Below are 20009 nucleotides of genomic sequence, written 5' to 3'. Positions count from 1 at the left end.
TCCCCTCTCTTCTTTGCGACTAGAAGATTCCGAAAGTAATGCTCGTTTGTATCCTTTTGATAAATTCTTGGCAAAAAATTCCCTAGAATTGGTATTGCTCGTATCAGATTCTATCTAGCCTGTAATTTTCCAATTCTCCATAAAACTGGAAAACTGTGATAGGAATTCAGTATCGGAAGAAATAAAAAAAAAAACATTAGACTATCGTGGTAAGGTATAGACGGTAGAATTTCAAAAGCCCTAATTCACTTGTCGGTCCTAACCTCCTAATTGACTCAACCTAACCTCCACACCGTGCCATAACTATCATCGTTCGATACGCACCAACACCGGAGCGCATCCATATTCATAAAAGGCTCTCGTGTGACACTCGTTAACAAGCTTCATCCAGCCTAATTCTCTCGCAACGGGAACGTACCAGCATCGAAGGTGTAGAAACGGAACGAGGCACCCTGGCTTCGCAGCGAGATCGAGCCACGAGATGCATAATTCTCCCGAGGCGCCATCAAATTATATTAATCCACTCCCATCAGGAAATTGGAGTTCGCAATGAGAGTGAAAGAGAGGGGACGAGGTCGACGCGTGTGCTCACGTTTCTCTTTGTTCCATCTAGACGCGATACTAGCGCCGCCGCTTATCCGCGATCTGATCGCGGATACGTCGCTGATCGGAATCTGCCTTCTGCCTTTTTCCAAGATTGCTTCAAGCTACACACGGATGAGTAGAATGGATGATGGGAGAGGGGGGAAAGAAAGGAAAACCGGGAGGAATTTCAATGGTTGGTAATTGGGTCAAACCCCGAGCTGTACAACCTCAGCTCGATCCGTTTTACTTGTTTATCCCCATATCGCGAAATGAGTTTTGGAAGGAGCAACGTCGAGCAACGAGAACGCTGGAAACGCGTGCCAACGACAAACAAGACGGATACAAGACGACAAACTCTCGACAGCTTGTTATCGCTGATGGAGTTTCGCCAGACTTTCCGCCCACCCTTCTTGTATAATTGATGGCATATTATTAACGTTTTAGTCTTTCGCCGCGCACGTGACTTCTTCCTAAGACGTTGAACGTCGTGTTCTTCCGATTTTCATTTTCGAAATTTCCCAATCCTAGTCTGTTTTTTCGACGTTGAAAAATATATGGAGAAATCGTTATCGGTTTTCAATCTTGCGTTAAATATCGTCTAAAATCGCGTAGCTGGTTGATAAAATTAAAGCAAAATAAAATTAAAATTAAAGCACTGAAATATCGTAATTCGAGAAGGTTAAAATAAGACAAATATTACGGGCTAAAAATTGTTCAACCGTGCGAATGATTTAGATAACGTTATCAGGAAACAACGTGCAAATGTCACGTAATATTTTTCGAAGATTAAATGTCATGGTGTAGTATATCTGAGAATGGGTAAAAAAAAAATTTTTTTTAAATATGTGAAATTCACGTGGCAGTCTACGCGTTAAACACTCTAGAGCGTATATTGAGATTAATAACGAGCAGATATCAAGTTTCATTCGAAGTAATCTATATCGCGCGATAAACGAGACTGCAGAAGTATCGCGAATATCGAAATACAGCGTTGAGAACTGTTTATGTTAGCTGCGGCGGTAACAATAGGTATGACGTCTCGATTATACATCGTTCGATACGTTAGAAAACGAATTACTTTTGAGACGAATTTCCATGGTGGACGAAAAATGGATAATTCGTGGTGACATAGTGCGAGCAAGATATCACAAGGAGACAGAGTCAAACGCGTTGAAATTTTCTCGATTTCCAGGAATTTCCAGGTCCAGATTATCGTTCAGGAAAGTATAGTAAATTCTGGCAGAATAGAATCGTGCAAATAATAAAACGACGACGAAAGATCGTAGATCAGATTGGTCGATACATGTTATAAATAGAGTTTTTTTTTTTTTTCTTTTTTTTAATATCCAAGAGAGGAAGACTGCCATTTGCTAATTAAAAATCGCTCAAAATCGGTAGTTTGGCTCGTTAACGAAGTAAGGATAATTATTATTGTCACGAGTTGCTGGCTTTTTAAAGGAATATTACTGCTTTCCTGTCTCTTATCTGAATCTCCCAAATAATAGTACATTATCCTTTAGCCATTGTTGTTAACGTACAAAAGTATACTTAAGATGAGTATCAGCTAAAAGAATCTCTGCTGTTTACAACTGGAATTAACAAGTCTGCTACAATGGCGGGGCTTCCGGTGTTTCTTGTTTTTGCCACTTACTGAATGCGCGCCAGTGTTCCTCACCAAATTAATAATACGATTGCCAAAGCGATCGAAACAACGTAATTGTTGGTCGAAATTTTAAAAAATTCGATATTACTGCGAATTTGAATCGTGAATAAAATACGTTGATATCTCGTAGAAATTTTATAGTTTAATTAACGATAATATTAGTACCAGTGTACTTACTTGCAGTATATTATTCTGATTATAATTATTTATATCTAGGTATAGGATGGTAAACTCTGGTGTTAACAGTGATACTAAATTCTTGTACACAACACTAACGAGTACGGTAAGATACAGTAATTAGTGTAATAAACAAGCGGCGTAAATGAATGCTACGTTTCGTAGCCTGGTAAAATAGCGAAATAAAACGAAATCTACAAATTATTATAACATTTATACAAAGATTGCATATAGAAATGAAATTAATTCGTGTTTCCTTTCAATCGAATAAAAATAGAAATTAATTTAATTTAATTAAAATTCTTATAATAAATTGTTCCATAGTATATTGTTTCACCTGTTAAACATACTGATGTGATTAGTTAAGGAATTACCGTGCAATGCCTGGAAGCTATCAGTTCTTGGAACTTCCTACCATTCGAAGGTTGACTTTGTTTTGGTATGTTTATTGTGATCGATACCGAAACGCGGAGATTGTCGTAAAAACGTGTAAACAGTGAACATTCTGTTACAATAGAATACCATTGATTTACGAAAACAGCGACATAAAATAATTAATTGCTATGGATAAGTTGAATATTGTAATATAAAATAATAATGATAATATACAAATATAAAAGAAAATTTATCTGCATAGGATTTATCTACCTAACAGCGGTTAAATATAATTATCCAATTCAAATGTTACACAGTTCTCGTTTGTAACGACCGAATCATATCTTGATCAAATGTAACTATATAATAATAAAACAAAAGATTTTGAAACTATATAATGATAAAACAAAAGATTAATAATTACATATAACATGTAATAATAAAATTGTCCTACATAGAAAGTCCAATAACTTTTGAAACGATAGTTAAGAACGAACCTAACTGTAAGAAAAATCTGTTCCCTATCATTATGAGCCCGAAAAAAGTTTCTTATACCTTTCTCTAACGAGCACAATATCCCTGTCAGTCATAACTTTTCTGGAAACCCAATCAAGCCTGGCCCCGTTCAGTCTATCCGCTGAAATTCCTCCGAAGAAAATCCGCGATGGCACCATCGCGCGTTTGGATACTATGTTCCGGCAGTTATTGAACAAACGACGGTCGGAATAGGTTGGAATTTTTAATACCAGCGAACGCACGCTACTCTAGTTGCGACTGCGGCACCGAGTGACACAGCGCTAAAGCCACCCTCGTAACACCCTACCACATACCCTTAATACGCATCTAAGAAACGTCCCCCTGATGAAAAGTCACTCACCGTCAACAAGAAGACAGGTCAACAACAGCAATCCGAGTCTCCAATCCATGGCCAGGCGATCGATCAATTTATAACCAGTCTATCTTCTCGAAGAATCTTCTTTAATGCTTCACCACAGTCTCACAGAGAACAGCGTCACACACGGTGTCAGCTCACGAAAGCAGTAGTCCACGCACTGTATTATACCCGAGTCACGATTCAAGGCGGCAGAGTCACAATGGGAAAGAGCCGCGGCAACGAGCACCTTGACAAAAAGAAGGCAGCAGAGTAAGTACCGAATGGTTCGACAGGTCTGCCGGACTCCCCTTGACCTCCCTCACGATAAGTCGTACGCGTGACGATCGCGCGAAAGGCACGCGTCGCGAGGAAATAGCTGCAGCCGGTGAGGCATTTGGGAAGAGCGTGTGTATCGCGCGATGATCGCGTGTCCAAGTGCTGCGACCCTAGCGAGCTCATGCCGCCCACTCCACAGCTACCCCCACCGCGCGGTTCATGGCTGGCGTCGAGCGGAGCAGCAGCGTGGCCGAGCACCGCCGAAGACAACCGAGCGCGCACGATCTCGTGTTGCGCCCTTTCGGTTGGCGTGGTGGGGGAAGCGGCGCGCCTGAGAATAGGAACACGGCTCAGGGACGACGTATCGTGACCCGCACCCTTACCACCGCGTCCCGGAGACTGGAAGATTGCCTCGTTTCGAGTCAACGAGATTTTGTCCCCGCGATTTGCTTCCGAACGAGATCAACTGGTATTCGGTGGGGCGGATAGACGACCATAGTGGGGACTAGATGAAGGAGGCGGCTGTTTCGGAATTTTCCTGACGCACGCCGAAAGGGAAAGCGGCAAATAGTGGCGGGTCAGTGGTAATGATTGTGTGAGCGAGCCAAGCAATGGCAATTAGGGGGGTGGCGCCGCTACGATCGGTCCCCTACTTTTTTACTAATGACTTTATTGTTCCCCTTAGCAAGATTTTACTTCTTTTTTTCTGGTCGTTTGGTAGGTTTTCCGTGTTCTTGTTTTTTGGAAAGGTAAAATGGGTGGGTTTGTCGAGCACCAGCGGCGGAGCACGGTTGTAATTGTTGATGTTCCCTTTATTCGTTTGTTTTTCGCAAGAACAATTCCGTGGCAATTCCTCTGTATTTAAATACCGGACCGGCGGGAAAAAATTTCTAGCCGGCAGTGGAAAATTTGTTTCCCGCTTTTTATTCCAGCCCAAACGGGGACACGGTCTCTTGACGACTTAATTAGATTTTTGTTGTCCGACAGAAGCAAAAAGACAGGCGCAACCCCTTCTTGTTCTTCCTATCCTCCGCTCTCTCCCTTAATTATTTTTCGAATTAATCAACTCCCAAAAACCGAAAACGGAAATAGGAAAACGTTCGATGATGTAAATATAGCATCTACTGGATTAATGCTATCGACCAGCGGTTACGAGGTATTCTTTTTGGCAAAAAATTATATCCAATTTTTTAAGGGACATTATTATTCATATTTGGACCATTGATCTCAAATCAAAAATAAAATTACCCGATGATATTATGTAAATAAAATAGAAAAAATTATCCTACTAATTATGATTTTTTAAACATCACACGTGATAACTAGAAGCGTGAGAAAGTCGTATATATTCGTCGGTCAGATCAATGGATCGACAGGAGGGTCGAGTTATCACGGAAGGAAGAATGGTTACATACACCCATAAACAAACGGAATCGCGTCAAACCGTGCAACCGCAATAACAAGCCGCTACAGTTATCGTCGCGTGTGCACTTGTGCAATTATTACCGCACCAGGGGTTCCCCTGACGATTGTGCTATCAGAACAAGTTCTCCTATGCACATACAGTCGTCAAACAACAAATACTTTCCAACTAATCTCTAGTAAATATTTTGCTTCAGCTATGGGCATAGATCATCAATTTTGGGAAATTCAAGGGTGTTAGGAGTAAGTGACTAGGATAACAGGTATCTAGCTGTTTCTGATGAACAGGAACATCGTATAATTGATACCTACACACGACCAATTGCATACCAACTAACTTGTGCGATTACCTGGTTTGCATCAGAAAAGCCACGTTACTCGCAGGTGTTACTGCCATGAAAATCTGCTATACGAACATGGACGAATGATAAGAGGAATTATAACAAGAGCAGAGAAATAATAAATCGCGATCAATGAAAGGTAACTCTGCAAATAATATAAAAATGAAGTTCGCCTGTCGATTTAAAAAAGCAGGTTATGTTCAGGAGATTAACTCGTCCGTTTGTTCCTAACCTAGAAATCCTCGTGTACAACAGAAGAGAAAATGAATAGAACGTAACAATTCTGAACAAAAGGGTTAAACAGGGCACTTGTAAATCTCTGTGCAGCGCTATCGGTGGGGAAAAAAAGAAACGTAAACGAAGCTAGCACGCCACCTGAGCCCCCGAACGGAAGAGCGACGCTCTTGAAAAATCGTGTTTCCCTAGCATGGCAACTCGAGAGGGTCGAAAATTGATTAAAATCGAGGCAGAAATCGAGCAGTGAGCGATTTTTCAACGTGGACGCGGAACAATGTGTCGCTATTTTGCCTGAAAACCGACCGAAGAATCGACGCGATAAATCTCGGCTGTCGGGGTCCGTGTAAGAGCAAAGGACACGCGCATGCGCAAAGACACGATTCTACGTTTCCACGCAAGAACGTCCCATTAGTGGCAAGCATTATTTCGCCGCACGATCGGCAATCCGCGCAACTCTCGCGATTTTCTGGTCGAGAGTGCATCAATGGATATCGATTTTTTTCCGTTATTTTTGCATTTCTATTCGAGCTCGTCCAAAATTTATCTCTTCCTCTTTCGTATGTCCATCAAGGAAAATTTGTAGATCGCAGCAATAGTATGACGAGTACGCGTTTTTCTTTTTTTTTGTTAATTTTTGGTTATTAGCGTCGCGCTACGAATTAAACTTTCATGCGAGGGCAGGCATCTACGATACTCGGGGCAAATATTTGTCTACGAATATTATGAAGACTTGGAAGGGACGAATGCGGAGAAAATTATCAACGTGCGCGAATTATGAAAGATGGTAGACGAGATATGGCAGGACCTCTCCTACGCTATACACACGAAAACGCGGTCTGATCAACGAATGACCACTCGACTCAATGTTGAAGTAAAAAAAAAAAAATAGAAACAAAAATTACTTGTATTAATCGTTAAGATGTGGAACTTTTTTCTTTCCTTTTCTCTTGACCCAATGTACTGGAAATGTTAGTATTCGCTTTGGCGAACGTGGTTTCTGGGGAAAATGTTATTGCGTCGCGAATTAAGGACACTTAATAATGCCCATCGACGAGCTGACTTTATCGTGATGTGGCCGTAATGGAGCCGCGACTATAATCGCGATTTTATCTCTAAGGACTTTAAAACGATCGCATCTCGACCTTACCGCGACCCCTTTTTGATCGATGGGAACGTGCCTTAATCCTCCATAAATCATGACACCTTTGTTACCCAAAACGCCTGCACACAGCGATCCTCCGATAAGATTTAACAGGATCGATGAAAAAGGCGACCTAACCCTGCCGAGTTCCGCCAATTTTTCAATCTCGCGAGATCTTCGGCGACAAACCACACATCTTAATAGCCATCCCTTATTAAGTTAAGCTTCGTGACTAGCGACGGGCTCAAGTACGTCGCGAGTAGATAAAAAATACCCCGACAGATTCAGAAAAATATAGGATTCTTCGTTTCCTCGCTCCTAACATCGTTCAACGATAATGGAAAATTTTTTCAAAACTCTTCGGGGTAGCGTTCGAACTACCAGGCGATCGTTGGATATTGGATTTTACCCCGTTGTCCTCATTGCTTTGTATCTCGTCGGATATCCTCTCTTCTTCAATTATTTCTTCATACGAATGATGCAGTGCGCGAAAAGTACGGAAACTACGTTGAATAATAAAATTAAATACTTCGTGACTATTAGGTTGGCCCTATATATATATATCGTAATAGACGATCCTTCGCAGGTAGTCAAATAAGCGTCACCCGAATATGGGTGACGCGGTCAGACCGGAAACTTTGCTATCGTCCGAATATGGCTGATGCTGTCGGATCAGAAACTTTGCTGTCACCCGAATATGGGTGACGCGGTCAGACCGGAAACTTTGTCATCACCCGAATATGGCTGATGCTGTCGAATCAAAAACTTTGCTGTCACCCGAATATGGGTGACGCGGTCAGACCGGAAACTTTGCTATCACCCGAATGTGGCTGGTGCTGTCGGATCAAAAACTTTGCTGTCACCCAAATATGGGTGACGCGCCAGTCAACGTGTTAATAGACAGAGAATAGATCTATATATGCTCATAGATATTATTATTAAAGTATACATAGATAATGATTATCTAATGACTAATATATATTCTAACAATATCTATCGAAGCATAAGATCAGTTTCGGGTCATATAGACCCGAGGGAGACGGCTGTGTTAATTTGTATTTATGGCTATATACGTGGCGTGCTTCATCCCATTGCTATTTACAACGTGGCGAATCACGGATTTGAAAATTTCCGAAGGCGCTTCCACCGAGTGGAGAGCAAGCTCGTTCGCACGTGGCCGGAGCAAACCACCAGGAAGGTTAATTACTCGCGGGAGTTCATTTCGGGTGGGCCAGCAGAAAGCGGTAATTGCAAAACACAAACACTTACGCCATGGCGTTGAGCGTGCAAAGGGGGCACCAGAAGGGCCGCGTGGCGACCTTCTTCCCGGTAATTACGTCTCTTTTTTACATTTTCTTCCTTCTCTTCTTTCCCTCCTTTCCTTTTTTTCTTTCAATTTCACTCCGCCCCGTGTTTTCCTTCCCTTCGATGTACACACAGGGTATAAATAAGATAACCGCACACGATGCACTTTACGCGTCACTTATCCGGTAAAACCCACGTAAAGGCACCGTTTTCTATCGAGAACGCCACTTACTTAATTTTCCCGGAGAAAATATCGCTTTTCGAATCCACACGACTTTAATCGCGCAAGATCGCGACGCCGATAGTCGCACGACCCCTTTTACTCGCCGCTTACGACGAGCATGGCACACTGTCATCGTATTCTGGCCCCTGGCACATAGGGAGCTCTTCTGCTTATAGGGTGTCTTTAAAGGAGCCCCCGATACTCGAGTCAGGATCATAAAACCACCATGATCGAACCGAAAGGAGATCATTTGATTAGCCTCGATAACGTGATCGTGATTATCTACTATCCACGGTGAAAACATTTTCCACATTCCATCGTGGTACAACATTTTTGTTGTGGGGAGCCAACGGGGTAACCACGATCAGTCATCGATCATGATCATAAGAGACAGAAGCGATACGGACGCATTGTGCTCGTCTGATTCCTGCACCGATCGATCAGCGATGTACAAAAGTACTGGACCGGCAACTAAGTGACTGCGGATTTTATCAATGCCACCTATTGACAAAATCCGCAGTCACTTAGTTGCCAAGCCAATACACAAGACCTGAACAGGTAGGGCTATTGTAAAAGCTGGACTCTCGCGATTCTTGCAGCAAGGTGCTCAATGACTGACGCTATTCCTTGCTCTATGATCCCTGTCATCCACGTTGCCCCTGCATCCACGATACTCTTTGCCATGGAAGCAGCAAAATTAGACCTCGCGTTTGCCCCTTTATCGCTTCTCATCTTACGTCGCTAACCAAAGCCAGCGTCCTCACTGTGCATTAACAGGATGCACCGCACGAAATTCGCCTACCAAAATGTGCAAAAAGTGGAGAGTGCAGCACTATGAGGGTCCATACGCGTCGGCCACTATGAACGTACTAGATCCGCTGAAAACATCATCCACGCGTACCCTTCTCACTTTCTCAGCCAGGATACACGAAATTGAGAGAGTATAGATTGAACAACGAGGCCAACCCACCCCTTCTATTCTTATAGTGGTCGATTTAAGGGGTTCCATAAAATTCCCTGGAGAAGATGGAGGACCACGGGAGGAAGGAACAAATAACGGAGCAGGGAATCGTAAGGAATAATATACGATAAATCTGAACCGCGATGTTCCATGGTTATTCAAGGGGTTGAGGTGTGTGTGTGTGTATGTGTGTAAGTGAGTGCGCGCGCGCGCTAGTTCTCTTTACGCGTGTACTCAGGGCAGACGGCGAGTGTCCACGGCCCCGGGGTCTACCGAAGAAGAAAAAAAATATAATAGGGAGGCTGTGGGTCACGAAACGGCCGAGCATTAATCCTTTTATCGCGAGGCATAAATGTTTGGAACGGTGACAAACGTTTGCCCAGCCGAGTTTGCGTTTTTAATAAAGCGATATTTTTCTGGGAACGGCTGGCCAGGGAGCTGGTTATTTGCTTTCGAGCGGGTCTAGCGCCGCCGCACTTTTTAAAGCAACTACGCTGTAAGCGGAGCGATGATTTTTTAAATTTGGTTTTTATAGAGTTTCTTGCATTAGGTTGGTCAGCCGCTGCATTTTCCCTACGGCTTGTTAATCACTCGCCGTGTGTTTTTATTTAATTTCAGCCACGGTGGTCCGAGTGCCACCTAACGAGATTAAGATGCGAGCAATAGCGATTTTTATATCAGTTTCATTTTCAAATAGTTTCTCTGCATTTACTGCAAGATCGCCGCACTTTGTTAATCGCTCCTTCGTTTGATCTCAAGTGGCGCACGTGCTGGTAAAATGACTACACGTGCGATTAGAAGGACACTGTGCATTAAAATGACCATAGGTTGGAATAATTAAATATTGCAAAATTTCTTCGAATTTTGTTAAATATCGATTTTGGATACAATTACTTGCTTGCTGGTTAACACATAATCCCCATATGGTGGTTTTTAAATAAGAAACACACAAAATGGTTCATGTACCATAAGAATTCTAAAGCTGAACACATATCAAAAAGTAGTCAAAAATATCGTACGAGATTATCGATATTACGTACGATATTATCGTTACGAAAGTCATTACATCATTGCGGGGAAAAATATAACATGATTTTTAGTAGGAATTTTATAATAAAATTGTAAAACCAGTCAATTTGACTGGTGTGCTAATTCCAGTGTTAGTGTCTGAACAATCTTCCCCCATTACGTTAACCGAGTTTCTTTGCCAGATTGTTTCCATTCGCTCGATAATTCCGGTTAGTATAAAGTTAGTCAGAGAGAGGCGATCCAACCTTACCAGTTCGATAGATAATTCATTTACGTTCGTGTGCGTTATTTCTAGCTGCGACAAAAGCGCCCGGATATCGATGTTGTCACGTTCACAGAAGAATACACATAATTGCACCGAATCCTATTTTAGTGTCACTTGGATTCTGCTTAAGAATGATGAATTATTGATTGATTTATATCGAAATTAGAACGAGCAAGAGTCTAAAGGAAAGTAGACTTATCTAATGCAGATCTCGATTAAAATTGGTGCTGAATTTTATGTGTAAGAAATACGTCGTTCTATTGTTTAATCGTCGATTTTGCACGTTAATTAGAACCAAGACGAATGTAAACGGTAGGCGAGTTAGCAGCTTCAAGAAGCATCGATCAGCCTGATTTATCGATGGAGCAAATCGGTTATTCGAGTTGGTAAATGTTTATCGAATAAACGAGCGTGTTCGATTAATTAACACGGAGCCTATTGTTGCTGCTCGCCACGTCCACATGTTGCGCTCACAGGGGAGTGGCCAGAGTTGCCCGGAATAAAACGTTAATTATTACTTGACAATTAGCCGTCAATTAATGCTTACGAAACGGTTAATTTGACGAGACTTGGGCAAACTGTACTACACCTGTTGTCTGATCCACGTTCACTTTAAATGGCCCAACGACCCGGTCACTAGCTCGGAAATCGTAAAATAGGTGAACCTAATTGGTTCACCAACCTACTGAAAAATTCATCGAAATTGGGCCAAAGCCAAATTCCTTCGCCTCGAAAGTGGCTAAATTATACCATAGGGCAGTAACTCCGCAGCTGATCGATGAAATCTGCCTACGTTGATCCTTCGCTATGTGCTACCGTGCAATCGAAATATTTTAAGTTACTCAGACAGGCACGACAAATTGCGTTCCATATAGTTGACAATCGAAAAAATGTTTTAGGTTAGGATTCCTTCGCATAAAGGACATCTATAGAACCGATTTGGAACCAATATACGGTAACAGCTCTGCATATAGCAAATGTAATTCTACCAGGTAGCAATTTCGAAAAATCCCATTTCCCAAACGTACAAATTGCTAATTCCAAAAATTCTTAATTTCTAGTTCCAAGATTCGAACTGTAATTTAATGAAATTATCCAGGTGAATTATCCGGGGTTTGTATAAGTAGAACAAAGTCTCGTTCGAAAACAAGAGATCTCTACGTTTGAAACACTTTCCTAACCTAACATATTCCAAGGTATTTCATAGAACGTATTTCTCTCGGCCTAATTTCCATTTCATTTGTTTATTTGTCTATTAGAATACACGTATACCTTTGTTAGGGAGAACTAAAGCCTCTTTGTTTGCGATTAAACAAGAAAGAAATGTTGGTCGAGTTGGTTAGGTTACTAGGTTAGGTGAGAGTTAGGTTAGGTGTAGATTAGATCGGCGTTAGGTTAGAGGTTAGGTGGATGTTAACACCTGAGAAAATGAAAGCTTGCCTTAGAAGAGATTTCTAAGAAGAAACGGTAAGATACACTGTAATCCTTTTAGCAAAGTATAACGAAGATCAGGACGAAACAAAGGTTGTTAATCTGAGACTCCAGATAAGCGTCTTCTTCGTGATTGTATACAGAACCGCTCGCAATTATTCAAACGGCGCTGCTTTTATAGTTTACCTCACTTTTATTATAGAAGCATTTCCAGGTTATTGTTATCGTCGTAATTTATTATTCAAGCAATGAACACTTTGTTTACCGTATCGATTATCGATGCAAATCGTACGTGTCTTTGGTTGGAATTTACGTAAGCCATCGATTTTTGACGTCGTTCGAAATAATTATCGGCAGACCGTGCATATTTATGCATTCATGGGAAATATCATTGTTTCGCAAGTGTAGATAATAATACGCAAAAATATACAAAATATCCAAATGAAGTATTTAGTTAGCTATAGTTACTGTACTCATATTGTTTATAATTATATGAATTATTGTAATTTTAGAATCCAATATTTAACATTTAGTATATAATGGTGATCATAATCTTCAAATTTAACATTCCAAATCAATATCTGGATAACAACGTGCTATTTAAAGCTCTCCATCGTTGTTCGTGAAAGTCTAAATTTGTCTGGATATCCGCGGTCTAATTATAAGGATGCACGTGTCCCAAGTGATAAATCCCGAAACTCAGGTTCATTGAAATTTTCAAACGTGTCCTTGCACTCCGGAGGTGGGATCTTTCGCCGTCAGTTTTCTCACGTTGCTCGTAACTCGATCAGTCAGTGGAAAACTTAACTGTCCATTAGAGTGGGATCGTTGCTTATGGTTCGTTTAGCCGTCGTCCAACTTCGTCGAATTTGATTCTTCAGATTGTTCTGGTCGATCGATTAACGCGCCGCAAGAAACTTTCTCTTCTTCTTCTTTTTTTTATTTTTTTTTTTTTCTTCTCCTTCCTCTTCTCGACGAGTTGAACGAAGACCCGGCCGGTTTGCTCGACAAGGCTACGCTTTTCGACGGCAACTTTTCCGCTTAAAATAACTCGCCTTAACTCAATTATTTCTCATTAAGTCCGCCGGCGCTGGGGCCACTTCTTTTTGTCCTCGCTAACTTTTCGCTGGGCCGCACAATGCTCCGTCGGTGGGAGCAAAGGGACGAGGTCGCCCTGTAACCCTCGCCCCCGCCATCGCCAGAGGCGAGCTAGACGAATGCAGGGCTTGCAAGTGTGTCGTTCGATTAATTTTTACGTAGACCTGTTTTTCTTTTTTTTTTTCTTTTTTTTTGTTTCTCTATCGTCATTGGGCTGGCAGGATGCCTCTGAGCTAAGGCTGGCGAAAGGACGTAGGAAACGATAATTCGTGATAATTGAGGAACAAACTGTGATCTACTACGGACCTAATTTACTTTCAGTTACCTGGCCATAAATTACAATGTCTTGGATTAACGCTAGCCACTCGTGAGTTTCTCGACACTTTGACCGGTTCGCAGCAACAGCATGTAAAGTTGATCGAAATGCTACTGGTAACTTGTTCGTTTCAGCTTATTAGCCCAGAAATTCAATTAGATTACACGGGTTACGATATACAATACACGTACGTTGCGCACATATGTACACGTCATCTTAATCCCGCGCTGCCCTATACTACCAAAGTGATAGTTAATCAAAATAGCTGATTATTTCGAAAAATATCGTTCTTCATTTCCCCTTTGAATAGAAATTCAGCCAAACCTAAGACAGTTGCTTCTTTTGCCGAGTTATTTCTTTCTAAGTAAAAGCATTGAATTAATAAAAAAAAAAAAAAAAATAGCTCTATCTCGAGTAATTAAAGTTTCATTAAAATCAGCAAATAATCAAAGTAAATTTGATTTTCTATTGGAAATAAAAATACAAGCCGAGATTGGGTAGCGAAAGGGTTGAAAAATGCAAAGAGCCCCCAAGTTGCCTAATATTCCCTGGCGATGCCCGTGGTACCTATACGCCCCCTCCCCACCCACCCATCCCGAGGCTGTACGAAAGATCATAACCGCTCGAATAAAGATTCCAGACATCCTGTTTATCGTGGCCAGTCACGTAGACACGAATTCGTAGTGTGTCGCGTTTCGATAGCATTCGCATACACATACCGTTAGCATAACGTACGCGTATACGCGATACGTGTAACGTGGAGGGTATTTAAACGCATATGGCTGGCCGCCGGCATAAATATGGAGTTCTGTTGCCGGCTGGAATGCGCAACATACGGCCCTGCCGCCCGCCAGGATAATGAGCACGCGATCGTTACGCTATCGATGCACCACACGTTCTACCAGCTGCCCTCCCTCATCGTTTTGCGAAAAGTATCTTCGCCGTTTGTCACCATTCGCCACCCTACGCAACCCCGGCCAGATCTTGTTGCAATTTGCTGGCGGTAATTAAAGGGGAGCAGTGGTGCTGCCACCTCGAGGGACAGTTCGAAGCCTCGGCATAGTCTTTGGACTCGAGCTATTTTCAACTGGACAATTCGACGTTTTGATGTTTGCAATGTTTGCAGGCTTCGAGGTCGACGCGAATGCTGGAATTTGTGGAGATCTAAGAGATAACGATAAGTTACGCTCGTCTTTCTCGAGTCTCCGATGTCCGAGATGGTACTCGATAGTTTTTGCAGCTTGGAATATCGGATTTCGTGCGCGACGATAGGTTAGAAATGCTGCAGCGGTTTACGAATTACTTTTTCAGCTAACAGTCGCATACTTTGCCTCTGCTTCGGTTTCTCGCATTAGAACTGCTCTCTCCTTGTGGAATTTCAAATTTTACACTCTCCGAGCTATCTCTGGATAGACAATCGAGTAACTCGATACTTCTTCGAACTGCCGGTGTTCTTTCTTCTTTTCACTTTCTGATGTCGGATAACGAGTCAGACACGAAGTTTCCGCTTTAACCGATACGACACCGTCATGGAAAAGACGAGTTGCCAAAAGTAATTTTATTTTTGGCTCGATCAAATTTTAGTTCAAACGAAGGTAAAGAATAGAGCTATTTGCTAATTTTAGACCTGTGATATTGGCTTCCTAAATCAAATCAGGTTACTGCACCACTTCAACCCAGGTTACCTCGATTCACACGCCTTCCAACCAACTACATATTTTCACTCAGGGATCATAACTCGTTCCTCAGTCATACATCGTGCAATCTTGATCCGTACGGTCTTGATTTCTACAATCACGAACTTCCGCTCGTTCGATTAATCCGCGCGTGCTTTTCTTTCGTAACAATTGTAAAAAAAAAAAAAAATCCCAAGATTTTCTAAAGAGATTATTTAAAAGGAGATGCTCGATGGCTGGGAACGACGTTAGTATGAGAAATTTGTTGCAGCTTTGTCTGCAAGCTGGTCGTTCGGCAGAAGGAAATAGGAAAAATTCAGTGGATCAGTTTGGCTCGGGGAAAACACAGGGTATTATTTCTAAAAGCGAGTTTCCTAATTCCAGTAACACTTCGATCGAATTATTCCCCGTGAGTTCACGAATTCAATAACGTTTTACGTTCGTGGCTGGCCGATAGCGTACTCTCTCGATAAAATATTTGTACGAATATCAGCAGATCGCTGGATATACCGGTATAGCGACCATATATTCCTCGCCGTAGATGGCTGGAATTTCTAACCTTCGACCAAGTTTGCTCAGAGCGATGTACGATAATAAGCAGACCTTCGCAACGCTAATAACCAGCGAAAGAAATTTAAACAGGCGGAGAAAATTTAAGAAGACAGAGAAAAAATTAGGATTCGTGAAACTTGCCACGCTAAGGTACCTAAAGGATTCACGCTCACTCGAACCTCATATCTCCCGGCACGTGTATCCAATACATCGGGTTGGCAACCAAGTGATTGCGGATTTTGTCATTAGGTGGCAATGACAAAACACAATAATTGTCACGCGTAGCCTGTTCGTTTTATTTTAATTTTACGACACTACTGACTTGTTTTAATCAAATTCAGCTATGGTACAGTCAGCAAGTAGCAGCGTTCCAAATTGACACACAGTCGCGTACGATAGAGCTGGGTAAAGCTATTGCTCAAAACCATTCCGCAGATTATCCTCCGTAATGCTGTTGAGAATTTCCGTCGTTTTCGCTTTTACGCTTTTCATCGAATAAAGAACGTGCAATGGCGCGGTTGAAAAACACGGAACACGCAACCTTCACCGTAAGCCTCGACCAATAATTGAAAAGACTGTGTGTCGCGGATATTCTCGGTTTAACGGGAAGCTTGATGTTCATTCGTTGCTCACTTTTGCTGTCCTACATTTTTCCACCGACCGAAGAAATATGTATAATTGAAGATGCATCCAGTTGCACCGAGTGCAGCGATCGAGCTGACTTTTGCAACATTGTTGGTAGACGAGACATCTTTCATAACCGTCCATTTACATTTGCCCTGGCATTCCTCGTTCTCCAGCTGTAAGTCCAATCTTCGTATTTTCTAACTGCCTGCTCTAACCGTCTAACATCGCGGCTCATAGTAGCTTCTCATGGTAGCTGACTCTGCCCAGGCTACCAAAGCGACAAGTAGCTGTTGAAAATTGTGGATCTTTGAAGCCGAAATAATGTTATAGGAACACTAAGTTTATACCGAGGATTAATATTAAAATAACGAAATATTTATTTCGTGAACGATTGCTTATATATTCATCGATACGCACTTGCACGCGTCTCAGCACTTTCTTCTATACCCGACTGTTAACCGACTCTTAACTCACTCTTAACCGACTGAACAGTTTACATTGCTTTGTTTTCTAGACGCTTCGGACACACGTACTTCCACACACTGATATTCACATACAAGTATCTCTACTACGCATTTAACCTAGTCCAGCAGAGAAAATTATACATATCTGAACAGTAGCGAATTGCGATCATAAGCCAACGTTTTGACGCACTTGGTCCGAGCCTGATAACCCGACGTATTAGACAAAATACATAAAATGCTGACTATCGAGATGAACGAAGGAAGAGTGAAATTATAGAGCGGTGACTGGGCCGCGAATTAGGCTGATATTCAGGTTGGCTGGACAGGTGGCTAAGAGCATTGGACGCGAGGGAATCGACGTTCTGTTCGTAACAGCCAGCGAGTCTAAATAGAGACAAGAGGCCACGTTTTGTGATTCTACGAGCACTTTAAGGATCCTTTTACTGCGGCGCAATATTTTATACGTCTATTGCCCGTATATGGGCGCAGGTCGATTGAAAAAAGTTCCGTCTCGCTCCTTCATCCGATTTCCACCCGGTCTGTAACCCGGGCTGCTTTTATTTCCTACCCTCGTTTAGGCTTGCATCTCGCCGAGCCCGCATTTCGTACAATTACCCGGAACGTCCATTCGTTCCATTTGAAAGATTGGAATTTTTGGAAAACTCGGTAACTACGGTAACGCCAACCGGATGTGGATCGATGGTAACCGCCTGTGTTTGCAATCAAAAAAAAATTTTTTCCGCATAATTCGCCTGAGACGAGTGGCCCCTGGGCCGACTTCCTAACGGCCGGCGAACTTTCGATCCGATAAAATTACCGATCGGAATCGGCAAATCCACGGCCAGCAAAGCTTTCCATCCCGACCGACGAACAATCAAATTAAATTATGCAATTTTTATCGATATCGATAGAACCGCGATAGGAGATTCAAATTAAATTCAAGTTAAAACTACGTAGCTGAGTTCTGGTTAAAATTGAATTTCGTGTATGCCATGGAGTTGAATTAGGTTAACATTAATCAGATCAAGACTCGTAATAGAGGCAGGTTTAAGTACTTTGGTACTTAGGTAGACTTAGGTTAAGTTCTATTTAGAGCTAGGTTTCGTATAAATTATGATATACCGTTGAATTAGGTTAGGATTAGGTTTATAGTAGATCTGAGTGAATAGGGGGATTTAAGTTAGACAACGATAGATATAGATTTAGGTTAGGTTATGTTACTCGGATTATTTTTTCATTAGATTTCGTATAAGTTACGTGTAAAGTACGGTATTAAGTTCAATTAGGTTAGGTCGAGGTTCATAGTATGTCAAAGAAGATGGCGAGATTGAGGCAGACGATGACAAATGTAGGAACTCGGACATTTTAGACAGATTCAGGTTAGGTTCAATTACTCGGATTAGTTTTACACTAGGTTTCGTATAAGTTACGTGTAAATTACGATATTAAGTTCAATTAGGTTAGGTCTAGGTTTATAGTACGTCGGGGTAAATATCGAGATGACAAATTTATGAATTCAGGCATTTTGGACAGATTTAGGTTAGGTTCGGTTACTCGAGTTAATTTTTCATTAGGTTTCGTATAAGTTACGTGTAAATTACGATATTAAGTTCAATTAGGTTAGGTCTAGGTTTATAGTACGTCGGGGAAAATATCGAGATGACAAATTTATGAATTCAGGCATTTTAGACAGATTTAGGTTAGGTTCAGTTACTCGAATTAGGTTTTGATTGGGTTTCCTTTACACTAAATTCATATTAGACCAATAGGTTAATTTCAGATTTCGATAGTTCTCGATTTAGGTTAGGTTTGAATTGAAACTGGATTCGATAGCAGATTGGTCCACATTGAGTTAGGTTCAGTTTGAGTTCATGACAGATTTCAGATAGGATTACGCGAAACCTAATTGAGGCTAGTTAACTGTGCATTAAAATGGCAAATTCAGGTGAGAATTATATCAAGTTCATCGTTCAATCTACGTCGTATCTACCGTTCAGCTTTTATTAACAGCTGGAATAAAGTTGGTACGATAAACTACTCATAAAACAATCACGTCGACTTTCAATTGGTATCGTGATATTAATAATCAATTTCCAATAATCTCCTCCAAATCGAATGATCGACACAACAAACGAATCGAGGATATCTGCAAACACGTAAAAATACTCGTGTTGCAGGACAGTGGTCAAACAATGCCTATCGTGTGAACAAACACGATCGTCCAAACATCGATGTCGTCCATGTGGAAACTATAATATCGTTTCAATCCTGATTCCAAGTAAACCCAATTAGTTAATACGCTCGTAACAGTAATCCTATCCAAAGGAGCGTGTCTGACATATGGCCTTGAGGAAATAGTTCAGAATGATTTCGCTAAGTACACCAGCTGGAACAATTCTAACGAGAAATATTCCACAAAAAGAACTATATTCGTCTGACGATGGAATTGAAAAATAGATTTTTCGATACAGTTTAAGTTGGACATTGGGAAGCTCGTAAGAATATTTTCAGGAATATTCTACAAATTTTCGTTCGCCCTTCTTTCTAGCGAATCAGCAAAAACTTACATAGTCAAGAATTTGTCTTCCATTTGTTGATCGAAGATATAATATTTTTTGACGACCAACGCCTGCTTCTGTTTTGTTTGAAAATGTTTCAAAGGGTAAGGCGCGTTTTATTTCACAAAGACAGACCTGGCTGCCAAATTAATCGCAGCATTGTTCAAGGATTCTCGTCAGTTTCGTGCCGCATCTCCTGGAACCGCGTGTCAAGGAGTCTATGCGATTCCGATAACTGGCTCGTATTTCTTACTAAGTAACTTCCCTCTATCTGGAGAGAAGCTCCTTTTTCCTTCGATACACATAATTCTGAGAGTTATTCAAGTCGATCTTTCTCCACCCTCTAATAAAAGCTTCACCCTCGGAGAACACAGTCCAATAGGAAGCAACTCTAATTCGATATATTGAAAGGA

General features: G+C 41.5%; 1 protein-coding gene across 5 annotated transcripts in view; it reads right to left on the bottom strand.

The window, feature by feature from the left end:
• LOC117242373 overlaps positions 1-20009 on the bottom strand; it is a 126430-nt gene that overhangs the window by 65368 nt on the left and 41053 nt on the right. For 3 of the 5 annotated variants that reach the window (XR_004495239.1, XR_004495238.1, XM_033508980.1), the window contains exon 1: positions 3678-3915. The exons of 1 other annotated variant lie outside the window; for it this stretch is intronic. Coding sequence is in view for 2 of the 4 variants with exons in the window: in XM_033508980.1 (XP_033364871.1) it covers positions 3678-3726 (49 nt within the window). In the remaining 2 variants the exon portion in view is untranslated. One more of the 5 variants, XM_033508981.1, reaches the window with a different exon arrangement.

The sequence above is a fragment of the Bombus vosnesenskii genome, unplaced genomic scaffold (assembly GCF_011952255.1).
Source record: "Bombus vosnesenskii isolate JDL3184/JDL3185 unplaced genomic scaffold, Bvos_JDL3184-5_v1.1 scf7180000016274, whole genome shotgun sequence".
Taxonomy (NCBI): Eukaryota; Metazoa; Arthropoda; class Insecta; order Hymenoptera; family Apidae; genus Bombus; species Bombus vosnesenskii.
The sequence above is the reverse complement of the archived record's forward strand: the minus strand, read 5'-3'. Positions and strand labels throughout refer to the sequence as shown.